Source organism: Bombus huntii, chromosome 2 (genome assembly GCF_024542735.1).
Source record: "Bombus huntii isolate Logan2020A chromosome 2, iyBomHunt1.1, whole genome shotgun sequence".
Lineage (NCBI taxonomy): Eukaryota > Metazoa > Arthropoda > Insecta > Hymenoptera > Apidae > Bombus > Bombus huntii.
In genome coordinates, this window is record NC_066239.1 from 17178188 (window position 1) to 17193715 (window position 15528).

General features: G+C 40.0%; 1 protein-coding gene across 10 annotated transcripts in view; it reads left to right on the plus strand.

Annotated features, from left to right (window-relative positions):
• Window positions 1–2974: 2974 nt before the first annotated feature.
• LOC126878315 (cell adhesion molecule Dscam2) overlaps window positions 2975–15528 on the plus strand; it is a 124598-nt gene continuing 112044 nt past the window's right edge. For 6 of the 10 annotated variants that reach the window (XM_050640979.1, XM_050640983.1, XM_050640978.1 and 3 more), the window contains exon 1: window positions 3004–3571. In XM_050640979.1, the coding sequence (XP_050496936.1) occupies window positions 3544–3571 (28 nt within the window). In that variant the 5' untranslated portion in view covers window positions 3004–3543. Of the gene's footprint in view, window positions 3572–15528 lie in introns of all 10 variants that reach the window. The other 4 variants (XM_050640985.1, XM_050640984.1, XR_007695635.1 and 1 more) reach the window with 3 other exon arrangements.

Consider the following 15528-nt stretch of genomic DNA (forward strand, 5'->3'; position numbering starts at 1 on the left):
ACGAAACGAGGAAACATTTTGAGTCGTCACCGCATCGTGGCTTCAAACACGACGTGTATCGCATCGTACGATCGTTACGCAATATCCGGCTTTTGCTTTATTCTTCCTGGCTCTACACGGCATCTACATGTTTCAACACAATAAACGATCATTGGAGCTCGCAAATCGCGTGTGCGGTTTGGAAGGGATTATATGCGGCAAGGATGCTGAAACTTTAATCTCTATCGTATGCGAAATCATGAATTATTCGCTGGCCCGTTTAAATTATACGCGAGACTCTTAATAGTTTAAACGCGCTGATGACTCATCAATACTTCATAGCAAACAGTATCATAAGCATTGCGTTTGAACTTTGTTTGATACGTTTAACGAGGAATTAGGGAGAATCGAAGTTGGATAATATTCAAAATGGAACCTGCAGAGATTCGTGTATGTGTCTGTGTATTTAGACGTGTAAGTTCATATAGTACGACTTTCACGTTATTGGAATTCATGGACTAAACATCCCGGGTCATTGGAATCCATGCACTGGAACTCCAAGATCGTTGGAACCCATATACCAGTACTACGGCGATGTCGCTGAAACTCATACACCAGGTCTCTGAAATCGCCGAAACCAGGATCGTAAGACACCAAGATTAATGAAACGCGTATTCTGCTACATCAATGTCGTTGAGATCCAAATACCTAAACTAGGAGATTGTTGCAACTCACACACCGTTCCTCTATGATCAATGGAACTCATATATTAGGTCTCCTATCTCGTTTGAACCCATAAACTAGGCGTCCGGTAACGTTAGAACTCGCGCACTACGCCTTTCAGATTGTTAGAATCTACGTCCTAGGTTTCTAAGGTCATCGGAATCAATACACAGGACCTCTAAAGTCGTTGGAACCCACATACTAGACCTTTGGGATTGTCGAAATCCATACGTTTGGACCTGTTTGGCTGATACGCTAAGAACTTGTTGAAACCTAGCCAGTAGACTAGGTGTGTGTATAGTTTCATGGTCATAGTGTATTGGTTTCGAAGCCTCTGGATTTTAGCGTGTAAGCTCCAAGGATGTCAGGATCCTAGCGTATGGATTCGAACGATGTTGTGGCAGTGCTGGACCTCAAAGCCCTAGCGTATGGGTTTCCACGACTTATAAAGTCCGATATATTGGTTTCGATGATCTCGGAGATCCGAAATGCAGATTCCTACGACTTCAAAAGCCTAATACGTGAGTCCCAATGAGCTGAGAAGTCCAGGCTATGCGTTCTATGATTCTTAGCGTCTCTGATTCTTATTAGTTCAGGCGATTTTCGGTTCGCAACGTCTTTCGACCGGGGATACCTATACGTAATGTAAAAATATCAACTAATGAACACAATGACAGGAATAATAGCATATTAAACGAATAGATATTGGGATCCCGGTGTATCGGTTTCGAGAACTTAAGGCTACTAACGTATGCATTCTAAATAGTTCGCTATATCCAAATTATGATCCAGGTACTGTTTTACGCGTTTGTCGTCAGACGATGTATAAAATATCGACCGGTACCAAACTATTTTGGATGCTATATTTTTACTTTTAAAGATGCTGAAATGAGTTTTCTAATTTGTCAAAATTTAACACATACGTAACCAGTCTAACTGAACGCACGATACAATGTATTGGGTTGGCAACTAGGTGATTGCGGATTTTGTCATTAGGTGGTATTGACAAAATCCGCAATCACTTAGTTGCCAGCCTAATAATACGCATGTTGACGATCTAGTGGCAAGACATTTAGCGTCGACTATGTGATCAAAGAGTTAAAACGAAAACGACGACAGACTCTTACGAAGAATTGATAGGAGCAAACCCATTCGTCCTCAATAGACTCGCTGCCACCGTTGAAAAGCTTGCACGTAGTTTTCCACTAGAAACCTGCTCCGAACGCAATTTCTGTTACGCGTTAAAATTCAATAGCGAATCTGGTCGCGTATAACAGAGGAGCGAAGACGCAGCCAGTAAAGTAAAATTAAAAACTCCACATAAATTAATAACGTTGCATGTCCCAAATATTTTAATAGAAAAAAGCCTGTGTTTTCTTTTAATTAACGTAAAACCGAATAAATTAAAAGCGAAATGACATCGAATATATTACAAACTTTCGTGCGCCGTCGTTTAAATTAATAGCGTGTCGCGGAAAGCGAGCGCGACAATTTCCAAGCGAAAACACGGGCGCGCGCGCGCGCGTCGTACACAAAATACAAAATACGGGCCGGCCGAGTCTTCGAAAGTTCCACCGTGCGTGGAACAATCACCAAGCATAATACTCGCGGCCTTTCATTCCAAGCACCCATGCACACGCCATCCCCGTCGATCGTAGCAAAAGCTACGAGAAAACATCCGCGACAAAGCTGAATAAAAATTACGCTAGAGTTACTCTTTACGACGCTCTAAAGGTACTATAACAGCAAGTATATACAGCAGAAACTCGACGAAAACAGCGGTCGGATCAACATCCTACTTTACGTAGCATTCTATTTCGTGAAAAACGTACAAGAGAAAAGAAGAAGATACTTGCCGAGCCAGAAGCCACAAACTAACCCATCCTGATCATCCACCTACCTGTTCGCGTTTCACGTCGAACATCCAGAGCGTACCTCAAGACGCAATCGTATATTCTGGAAAGAACTTTCTTTCTCCATAGTAAGACAATATCGAGGAACGATAGAAAAGAAAGACAAAGAAGGAGAAGAATGAAAGAAGGAAGAGAGACAGAGAGAGAAACGGACAAAAGCGTAACGCATCGCAAGCATCTACGAATGCTGGATGCGTGCAGCGGCCGCGCACCGTACGTCCTCTCTTTCATTCTTTGTGGCACCTGCAGCTACCCTTTCCAACCCCTACGACACGGCCGATCGGAGTAGAAGCGAGACAGTGGAAAGCTGAAGTCCGCGCGAGAAGGATCGCTATAGTTCGCGAGGGAGAGGGTTGGACGCATGCGCGCGAGGACTCGCGGGGGTTCTCCGGTACGATCAGTCGTGGCCGGCGGTGCCGGAGGCCAAAGACTTTCGCGAGGGTGGACGCGCCGCGTTTTCTGCCGGACCTCTTTCGCTCTATCTACACCTATCTGTCCCCTCCTCTCCTCTCCTCGGCGCCGATTTACGCCGCGACTGGTCTGGCCGCGCACGTATGACCCTGCACCGCCACCGCGTGCACTTTCGCGGTCGGCTGCACCACCATCAACGTCGATCACGACACCGATCGCCGTGTGATAGAGAAGTCCCTAACCATCCGTGACTTACCATCGTCGCTGATCCTCGCAGCCTCGTCGTCGCGTGTTACTTCGCGCGTACGTCGCGGTCACGGACAGAGGATCGGAGGAACGAACGCGACATCTGACTAACTACCGGTCGATCGACGCGACCGCGACCACGACCACGTTCCACCACGACCGAGCGCCGGCACCGGTGTGACGTTCGAGGACCACCGGCTAAGTGCTCGTCGTTTAAGTTGCCTTCGACAAGGTTGACCAAGAGGTCCAAGAACGGGACAGGATCCGAACGATGCTGGCCAGCTGCCTAATTTTTGTTGGTAAGTGTCCTGCGATTTCGAGTCTATTTCCGCGTGTGTCACGCTGTCCGTTAACTTTGCGAGTTGACCTTGTCGGTCGTTGAGTGAAGTTTCATAGGTCTCGCATGGATCCGATTCGTGAAAAGAGCGCGATAGAGCCGTGTTCGACAGTCACTGATATACTCGTGCACGTTACGCATTCGGATACATCGTTTCGTTACGTGTCAGACGATGATCGATAGAAGTCTGCCAGGTGCTTTCAGAAATTTTCACAAAACGCCGTTTCCATTTTTCCCCCGAATTTTTTTTTTTTTCTACCTTCCTTTTTCAACGTGGATGTGCTGATACGAGGGATGAAAGGGCGAACTGATTTCACGGGTATCTCTGACGGAATTCGCCGGCGCGTAAAATTACCGCGAAAAAAAGAGGCGCGGAAGCATCGACGATAGTTCCGGGATTTTCGCAGTGCTATTTCGGGAAAAACCAGCTGCTTCCACCGTCCAGGAAACAATCGCACGTTCGTCGTGTACGGACGCGAGTGCGTCTACCCTCTTTCTAAAAGTTTCGCTCGGCAACGCGTATTGGAAACGAGATAACGACCGAGCACGTGACACCCGTGTAAATCTAATTTGTGAAATAGAGGCGGCGAATCTGCGCATCCTATCGAGCCGTCGAATCAAAGGACCACGTTCTATGCGGCGTAACTTGTGTGCATGAATGCATCTCGGACATCAGTGAGTGAGTCATGTGTGAAAACGTTTCGTACGGTATGTCTGTTAGGGACGTGTTCCTTTATTCCAACTATCACGTACGTGAATTCTGAAAAATCGGCCTTCGACGAATGATTTCTCATTTTTTGCGATTTTCTGTGTACGCATACTTTTCTAATAAAAAGAGTCTTTTCGTTTAAAAGCTCCGAGTTTGATCCAATTGATAAGTACGTGCGCGGATTCGCGAATACAATTGGGGATTTAAAAACGTGAAAATACATGCAATGAATACGAGAAATATCTTTGGTTAGATTCTGCATTTCCTATTACAGTAAGAAATTTCCCACAGGTGATAGAAAATTTAACACATACTCGAAGAAACTTCTGAACTGCTTCAACATTAAGCGTTGGATGAACTAAATCTGGAGTTGAATGTTTCTTCGTAACGTATTCTCTAGACAACGTCTAGATCGTCTTCTATATGTTACCTAACCGTATGAAAATACTGAAACGCGTTTTTGTATTTCGAGTATCTCGATGGTTCGTAGTAGGAAAATCTCGTTGAACACATACACGTTTGTAATTCATATTGGCGACATTCGCCGATATAATATGACACGTATACGTGTCTACAGTACTTGAAAGATAAATTGTTTGTATAATTAAAAACACTTGGCGTGGAGACAATTCGAATTGAATCGAAGTGACGAAAGAAATACCGTTTGCTCTAACCGCAATTCTAACAAGTGCCTACTTTACGGAATGTTATCGCCCTACATATCTAAATTTATTTATCGTACGAATCATCCTAGCAGATAACCTTCTAAAGAAATACTTCCTCAATTTTCCCCATTTTTCTCATTCGAAGTTTGCTTGAGCTGAAATAGGAATTTCTAACAAAAACGTGACCCATTATAAAATTATCATATCCAAACTAGTGGAATCACGATATTATTCCTCGAGTATCCTCCGAAGTACAGAGTTCGGATCAGCACGGCTACCAAATTTAACTTTCTCTTCTAGCTTCCCACGAAATATTTTCTTGTCTCATTCCTAAACGTAAAATATTCTACCTTTATCTCACTACCGAATGTCTCTATTTTTCGTTTTACGAATAAAATATTTCATTTTATTTTTACATTAGAACTTTCATGCCGCTGTGAACTTTTATTTCTCTGTTTAGCCTTTGGCTCGCGTTGAATAATCTTCGTAATCGTAAAACGTATCAAATAGCAAAATACATCGCTGGTCGAATACGAATACCATCAACTATAGAAATGAACGACTTTCACTCGCTCGTTAAATTTTGTTGGACGACGGTCGCGTTCGTTCGAGAGAAAACCGATGTTCGAGTACATATATTATGACCGCGTTAAAGGAACAATAATCGTACGGAGGACTCGAACGAGGCTCTATTTAAATTCGAATCGAAAAATCACGGGCATAATCGTGGCCCGGTTAACGAACTGCGTCTTCTCGGCTTTTTCTTTTAGATATAAAAATTCTCGATCAACCGGTGCCGCGTTCGTTCGTTCGTGGAATATATCTCGTGGAAATTTCCCCGTGAAAAAGTCTCGTTAGAGAGAATCTCTCGTCGCCAGCAAAAAGGAAAAACTGTAATTTCATTCCGAAGAATGTGCGCCACGCTACCAGGCCCATGTTTTCATTTCAAAATTTTCCAGTGAAAAACGCGAAAGAGGATCTAACACATATTTTTCGGATGCGAGTGATATACTTCTCTAGAGAAATTATACTATTCGAAAGGAAGAACTTCTATTTAGCACGGAAATCTTCCGTTCGTTTTCTTTTTAACGATAGGAAGCACGCGTAAACGATATTTTATTAGAAACCTTCAAAATTTAATCACAATTAACTCGATCGTGATGAAAAAATTCACTAACCTACTTTCAATCGCTAAACAGTCGAGTGGTTAATAATTATTACTAACGAAATCAGATATCAATAATTATCAGTGATTAAATGAATGTTTCAAATATCGTTAATAATTTCCATTGCTTCGAACGATTATCGAAAAACGAATTCTCTAACCGGTCAAAATTCTGTACCAACATTTTTCCAAATCCTTAGCTTCCGCGTTTAATAATTTTTCGCCCAGTGATACGCGCGTGTACGTATGCTCGAACCGAGAAACAACGATTATTTTACAAAACGACGAAAAACAGAGGATATCAAAATTGAATAGCCATCGTCATGGAAAATGCTGCGTAGGTGAAAATCTATTCTACCGTAACTTTCATTCTGTCTCTCGACGATATCCATTATTACGCTGGGTAACAAGCGAACCGGGAGAAGTAAAAAGAAAAAGAAAAAAAGGGAGAAAAGAGGAAAGAAAAATCAGAAAAAAAAAACGCGGGAATCGAAGGGAAACAAACAGTCGACGCGACTGATACGGACGATTGGCTTTCGCGACGACGTTCACAAAGAGCTACATCGTCTTATTTGCGTTCGTAAGAACAATACGTTTGTCCGGACGAGGATGAGACGACATCGCTCAGACAATGAAGAATGTCGATAATGATCACGACGCATCTTAAGACCTCTCTCGTTAACGTTCTACTGGCTCTTTCGTTTCTTGCAGGAAGCTCTCTGTACTTTTCCTGAAGGAGCTCGCCACCCGGTCAACTCTCTACCATCGTCCCATCCCTCGCTACCACCCTACCAGTCGCTGTCCTCTCCTTATCCGTTTCGCACTAATTGCGGACAATTCCAGACTTTAAATCTCTCGAATCTCGAAAGCCTTTAATCTCGACGGCCGAGCCTTAACGACGTCGCCGTGTTTCGTAGAGCGACAGTTTGAAATTTAAGCGCTCGAGGAGGCGGAACAGACACCCTTAATAAGGTTCCTCCATCGTCTCGTCCTTCCTCTGCCTACTAACCTTCTCCTCTCTTTCACTCTCCACGATATATATGTCTCCCTCTGTCTGGCTGTCCATCTCCGTCTCACTTTCTCATACACTCTGCAGCTCCTCCTTCTTCGTCGTTCACCTGACCTCACCTACACCGTGCGCCCGATATCACACAGGCGAGAACGTTAATGGAATATTTTAATGGCTAAGCAAACCTTTAATCAACCTTTGTTCACCGGTAGTGCATTGTGCGAAATTAGGGATAAGCAGATAAGGTGTTAGCGGTGTCTTATGGCGGGCGCCAGGCAATGGTGGAGTATGGATATGATCCTATGACTAGGCTGACGCCTGATGGCTGCTTTACGGATATTCTTGGCGTTACGACTTCAACCAATAATACGTACATAATTGCTGTGTATAAAGCGGTAGCGTAATGGTATAACAATGGGACGCAATAGAATCGAATGGTACAGTAACGAGCGAGATAACATTCGTAGGATACATTTGCGTGTAACATACAAATCACACGATATAGTAGACAAAATAGAGATGTCGTGGAGAAAAATATTAAGATCTTTGTTTGCACTATCAAGAGCTTCGTCATCTTCGTATGAAAATATGTCACTGGAGTTTGGAGAAATGGAACATTCGAAAAACGTATTGCATCAAACGATTGGTCTTTGTGTAACGTTTAATTCGAAAACTCGTGATAATCGCGTGATAATCGCGGTAGTTCCAAAGAAAATACCTTGTAACTCGATGAATGACTCGCTTCGAATATTATACGACATTAATGCGATAAATGATTAATAAACGCAAAAATAGCATGATTACAAGGGAGGCGTTTTTACGCGAAAACTAGGGATCTACTTTCAATAAATTTGATCTCTTTTGCGGTTATATGATCATTAACGTTCGTACAAATAGGAAAAGAAAAATAGCGAGGGATTCCACTGATAAGAAATCGTACTATTTGTTAGCGCTTTCACATCGAAGTAACTTCCACGTTTCTTAACGATTTCTTTACACGCTTCAAGCAATTTTTCAAAGTTGTTGTTCGGATTTTAAACGATGCTTATTTAACGATTTGCCAGCTTTGTCCACAGCTTTTCACTGGAATTACAATAGAAACATCGTACAGCTAACCATTCCGTTATTCGCAACAGTTTCAAGTTCCTCTACTCGTTTCAAACTTTTGACGCGACTTTGATCAGATCGAGAGAATGTAGTAAATCTACGTCAAAGTTGAAAATCTATATCTTCTGTCTATCCGCAGCGTAAAATAAAGTTGCCAGCAAGCGTCTGTAGCATGTTCGAGCTAATCTCGAGTTCCACTGGATGGATTTCCATGCGATTTTCACCATTTTAAGCAGCATATCTCGAGTGGGATTTAAGCACGTGAAACATTAACCTATGACAGAAGAAACCACGAGACAGTAGGAAATATAAAGAGACAGTTTCACGGATATTCGCAACGCAACAGCGACCTTCTTCGCTGCGATCGTATTTTCTTTAAAATCGCTAGCATAATATAGCGAGGCAATATGATTTCTCCTTCGAACAATGTCTTTCTCTTTCCGGAATGCGGCATGTCAAAAGCAACCTCACGACTTCGCTGTGTAACGATCGATGTTGTTTCACGGACTGTGGGACTACGTTTACCGATCCAATAGAAATTCACAAAATCGTCAGCCATGTTATTAAAAAATATAAAAAATATAAAATCGATAGCAAAGACTGACTGTATCAGCTACTACTTCTGATAAATAATCCTCCGTATATCAATGTATCTAGAACTATCAAAGTGGTAGTTTCATTTGTTTTACACATGTTTCATCTTCTTATGATACGTCAAGAGACCATCGACATTCGCATGAGAATTTTTAACGTAAATATAACATTTTCTAATTAATTTTATCGAATTATAGTAACGGAGAAAATGAAAACGATGATGTAGAAGAACGTTGATTTTTTAGAAATAAGAATACTTAGCTTCGATACTAGGATTGCCAGACTGATTTAAACGACCGGTTCGTAACTTTTCATAGAAATTTTGCAAGTTTACGACGATATGCTTATTTTTAGGAAAAAGCGATTTTTTATTGTTGTACATGGATATGCTTCTTCCTTTACATTATATGTTCCTCCGTGTATCTCTCATTTTGATCTCTTCGATATTTTTATACATCACTTAGTTTTAGCATTAAGGTATATTATCCGTAACTTGTATCTTCTAAATTGCCGCATCGTTGAGTAAGATACGTCTGTGTTACTTGAATTAAGCGATAGGTCAAATGCGATCTTTATCACGATTACGCGTATGTATGGTAGAGAGGTAGGACGAGTACACGTACTTAAAACACGTAAGCATCGAAATGACCGAAAGTAAGTGGGCGTCACGCGAAAGGCAACGTTTCCTCGGAAATGGCAAAATGGCAGGTCAGAAGCCGAGCTGACGCGCGAATCGATGCGAAACTAAATTCGAAATGTTCATCGACAACGCTGGGTAAAAGTTACTTCTGCAAAGCGCGAGAAGTTACCGATTCGGAACGAAACTCTGAAACTGTTCTCCCTATGGCTGTCTATGCCAGCAATAGCAGCCGAGAACGCAAAAATGCTCGTTTCCAAATATGATATAATTATAACGAAATCGCGTAATTAAAGTTTCGAAGCGTGTGCCACCTCTCTTCCTCTATTCCTGTCTCTATCCTATTCTCGTCGGCTCGGTTTATTTTTCCAGCGGAATAACTCCACGGTAAAAAGAACGAACGAACGAACGAATGAACGAACGTACGAACGAACGAACGAGAAGTATCGATCGAACTTTATCGCGAGACGTCAAGCGGGAAGGTTGTTGTCGAAAAACAAAGCGACCGGATCCGGTGAACGCAAATAGCTTAATACTCTGTCTCGAAAATAAAAACGGGGAAACAGCAGGACGCGGCTCTGCGAGTGCTGTCAGTCACTGTGAAAATTATCGCTCAAGTATACCGGCGGTTTGTACACGGATCCCTAGACAGTCTGAAGGGTTGCGCTCTCGCAGAGATGGCAGAGCCAACGACGAGTACGAGACATACGGATAAGGTATATGCTCTGTCACTTTCCTTCTCTCTCTTTCTCTCTCTCTCTCTCTCTCTCTATCTCTATCTCTCTCTATCACTATCTCTATGTCTATCTATCTCTCCTCCTCTTACCTTCTCTCCTTCTCTTATTCTCTCATCTATGCTTAATCCTTCTCTTCCTCTCTGGTTACATTCCACGTTCTCCGATTATGTGGATAATACGAGACAACGTGACGGGCCTATACATACAACCAGATAGGCACACCCTGGGCTGGTTGAATAACTTATTCGTTATGAATATAGACTCCAGGAAACTGATTCGTAGCACCGCGTTTACACTCTAAACTACCACTTACGCTTGCGAGCACCCTCGTCACCGGACGGAAGGGACATCTCACGCTGCAATCGTGTTGCTAACTTTCGCGCTTATCGTACCCACGTTTCGTGGCCGTTCCTGACGTTTTTCGTATTCTTGCTCCGCTGAAATTTTTTTTAGCTGCAGACAGTTGACATGGGAAGGTTTTTGTCGTTTATCATGCAGAAGGTTGTTGGCAGAGAACAATCGGAGAGGCAAGCTGAGAATTTATTCGCAGTAAGGAAATTTTGTTTACTCGTGGTAATGGACGACTGTCAGGTATAATTAAATCTCGCCCGGTCAATACGGTGAATGAAATAACAAATCATAGTTTAAATTCATTGACTTTCTTTACAAGAACGACTCTGTATCTATTATGTTTCTTTTCTCCTAAACTTGAATCTCCTTGCACAACGATTCAGTAGTTGTGAATAACGAGCGACGATTGGCTTCCTTCTTGTAATATTGAAAGTATACTTGTAAAGTATACTCGAGTTCCTTCTTGCAAATGAAAGTATACTTGTAAAATTTCATTCGTTTCGTTATCAAGCTCGTTCCAATTACGCAACAGAATCTATCGACAATTTGTAATTTGCGAGTTGAAAAATATCATTAAAAAAGGACTATCGTTTATTATCGTAATTCGAACGAATGTTTTATAAGCAACATCAGAATTATTCTCTGATATTGCTTACAAGAAAAGTATCTCCTCTACCGATTCTACGAAATTATTCGAAACTTTTACAAAGGTGTTATATTCTGTCTTTTGGCATACGTTCATGGCTGCATTCCGTAACTTTGCGCGAGTGTAACAATGAGAAATAAACGTAACGTTTTATTAATTCCGTTTCCTGGCCAACCATCCGACATTTTTGTTTCAATATTAATCGTGCAGGAAACACGTAATGAGAATACAAAGTAGAAGTTGCAAACGTTATTGCACTCTCGCACGGAAATATAGGTACCATTGTACGATGTTATTTATATTTTCTTCCCTTGTTATCCTAGAAACCATGCAATCATCGTATTCCTTTGTCGAATAGCAAAAATAAAGTGCTAGTAGCGTGCTTTTCAGTTAGACGTTCGTGAATCGAATTACAGCCGGTGCTTCCGTCCAAATTCAATTCAACATATCCCTGCTGTTTAGCGAGAGCATATTCAATTTAATTCGATCCATATTATCGTCCGGAACTCTTTCTCGATTCTCGCTGAATGTTTCACTCCTTTCTAGTTGATCGTGCTATTTTCGATAATACTTCCTCGCCGTTTCTTCTTATCGCGTTAAGAAGTTAAAGATACACTGGTAATCTTATGACATTTTTTGCTATTCAATTTCAATAAGCACGAAACGAAATGAGTTGTAAGATACTGTAGAAGAATCTTAAATCACCTACTAAACTGAAATGTTCTTTCTTATGAATTATGTAAAAATGCTCGATGGTATCTAAATCTTGTTAAGTTTCAAGTGTCTCGTTGAAGAGTTGAATTGGCAATTTCATCTATCTTTCTGTTGTTTATTTATTCCATTTTTAAAAAAAAGAGAGATACTCGTAAGAAACCCAGGAAATACATTTTTCGAATTGTTTTACCGTTGATCGTTAATGGCCAAGTTACAAGGTACATGACCGTACCTTGAAAAATAAGGTGACGTCTATAACTACCACTAGGAACATGTAACCTTGACTCATTAAATATGTATTAAGATGCAGCACGTTGCAAATATTCTTTGGAACTTGTTAAGAAGCTTGTCAGTATCAAAAACTTTCTTGATTTCCAAGTATCAGTTTAATATATACATATGCATATAAATCCCACTTTATTGTACTTGCACTTCTCTTACTACGCTACTGCACTTCACTTGCATTTCTCCTAAAATTTCCTTAGAACTTTCTGTTTCTTATCATTTTATCTCTTTTATTACTCTCTTCGTCGTGCGGAATTCTTTACTACTTTCTACTACGCAGTCCTTTTTTTTTTTTTTTTAATTCATCCCTTCTTTTCGCTTAACCGGATAAAGGAATTTTCAATTGAAATACATAAGTATCTACTTTTCCTATCGAGCACAATATTCATCCAGGTTGAGTATCGTCCTTTTTTCCATCGTTCATTCCAACAGTTGTTTCTTGAATTTCCTTCTCCCCATTTCCGATATCGTCGCGAACGAGAAACTTTTACGTTCGCCATTGCGAGTCATAATATCTTCTTTCGCTGCCCCTTTCCGTGTCTAATTTTATTCCTTCCACGTCATTCGTTTCCTTCAATCTCGCAAAGCACGTTTCAATTTTGCTCGCATCGTTGAAAAAATATAGAACGGATATGCATAACTGTTTGTCTATGGTCCCAGTAAGGTAGAAAAAAAACATCGTCGAGGCAAATGAGATTTTCAAACGCATCGCGACATACGAAACTCAACCACGACAGATGTTTTTATTCTTATGCCATCGGTCGATGCCTCTTTTTCGTTTCCATCGCTTTCGCTTCGAAAGCGTCTAAACAATCTCCCGTCTTTTATATGTTTGTAAACATTGCACATTTATAGAAATTATATAGCCTTCTATTTCCATTATATCTTTTATTCTCTTAGTATTTTCGGTTCGTATTTTTTTGTCAATGTACATATTTTTTCTCATTTATTGAATGTTACGTTATGTCGAAGGTAATGCATACATTGCGTGGAATTTAATTCTACGAAGTATCTAACATACAGTTTTTTGTTATAATATTTAATAGGCGAAGCAATTTTCTGACAACTTTTTTTAACTGTTTTCGTAAAAACATGTATTTGCGTAAATATCTACAGTCCGTGACAATTTGTGTCCGCGATGATTCCATGATAATTTTTGTTGACAAATATTTTCCAGTTTAAAGAAGTTCATCTCACTGAGGAATAATAATATTCGCTTTTCTACGAAGTGTTGCTTGATGATCCCGCGTTGCTCAAATTACTGTTTGTTTTTGACGTTACATTTTTACGTAAAAAGTAATATTCGATAATTATAAATATACGTGAAAAGAAACTTCACTATTGGTGCACGTATTTACTTACATTTATTCTACTAATAAGATACAGTTTTTGAAGTAGAAAACAACGTAATTCAAGAGCTACGCTCACGCAATGAGTTTCTAACCCGAATTACACATGGGAACAGACATTGATACCAATTAGTATTAAAGTACTGTTTTAAAGTACTTGTTACGAAGTATGTTAAACGTATGGGTCAGAGAATTCTTCGATCTCTAAGGATATAAGTTCTGAAGTTTATTCAGTGAATAACGTGTTTAAATTATTTATTAATAAATGGCAAATCAAATATTCTACAAACTCATATGCGCTTTGTTTCGATAAAACTAAGAAGTTAATTAAATAAAAAAAATTGCAGTTGAAAAGATACATATGGCTTTTTCATTCCCGGTCATCGTACTTTCGTAATCATACCAACGTGCCAATTTGCATCCACTCGATCATTGTATTTATGCAAATCAAATTCAACTACCTTTAATAATCGATAATCAAACATGCAAATGAACTACTAACTAACATCATAATGCAACTATTCTCCGCTACGATAAAATATATTTATTCCTACAATACTCACACTGTTGCGAGAAAAATCTGGGAAAATCATGCGTGTATTGATCAAGAACAATCGAACAAAATTAGTCTCTTTTAATGGATTACCGTAATCACCGATGTAACCCAAATTTTCTGTCAACAAAATTTTTCAGATATTCAAATAATTAATATTCCCATGTTAATAGTGGTCAGCTTATTGTATAATAATTACTACAAGTAAGCTAATACAAATTTATCGTTAGCGATCGTGAAAATGTAAAACCATAAATCAAGTTCGAAGACTAGTTTTATTCCTCCTCGTTTTTTTTTTTTTTTACGTTACAAGAATGAAAAGCGATTTAAACACGTTAGAACTGAATCTATGACTGTCACCTCTGATCCTGGTTGATCATGGGAAGAAAGGTCCGCGTCTTGGCTATTTTCCTTAGCGAACAAAGTTAGCCGCACCCGGGCATTTACAATTGAAATTACTTCGTTCCTCGTCTCTGGATTATTACTTTAAAGTCTGCCCATGGATACCCGCGCTGTTCTTTTCCCGTGTTCTTGATGGTTCCGGTTGGTTGCCGGGAAATGCTACGCCCTGGGGTCACGTCGCGTCATATCACGTCATCATGAAATTCTTCCCTTTCTTCGTGAATATAACAAATTTGATTTTTCCTTTTTTTCTTGCCGTATTTTCTTTGTATTCTTTTTTCTTGCCTTTCTGTTACCTAATGTAAAAATGTGAGCAAAGGCGTCAAGGTTAACCCAAATTCCAACGTTGCCTATTCCTACTTCATATTATCGCACGTTTTATTAAGCTTAAGTATTTCAAGAAAAAGATTTAAGAAATGTGGTAAAACGTTGAAGGAATTTGAAGCTCAAATAAGATACCTCTTTAATTATGAAAGAGGAATATTTTCAAATTTTTTCTATCGAACATTAGACTTTTATACCATAAATTTTCTGTGTCGTCTACAGTACTTTTGATCGAAATACCTGCTGTAAAGATTAAACAAGAAAAGATAAACAGATAAGAATAGACGACGTTTGCTTCAATAATTTTTTAATACTGCGCGAGGTTTCTACTTGGACATTAGGTTAAAAGGTCTTTTTTTCGTTTTTCTCTCCACATTTTCCTAATAGTCTACTTCAGTAAATTATCTTCGTTGTGTATTTAAGATCCTTGGATCGCGCTACACAGGTATCTACGATTCAAAACTTCGGACGAAGATTCTTTACAGTAAGAATCTTCCTCTCTAACTTCCAAAAGAGCTTCCTCGCAATTTTTCCTACACGAGTAGCCGTTCAGGGAAAGTTTCACACCGGTAGATAGCCGTAAAAGATTAAACTTTCGTTTGAAGCGATTAAGATTGCGAATACTTATTCTCCTTCATTGGAATCATTATCAAAGCCCGCAAGAGTCTCGCC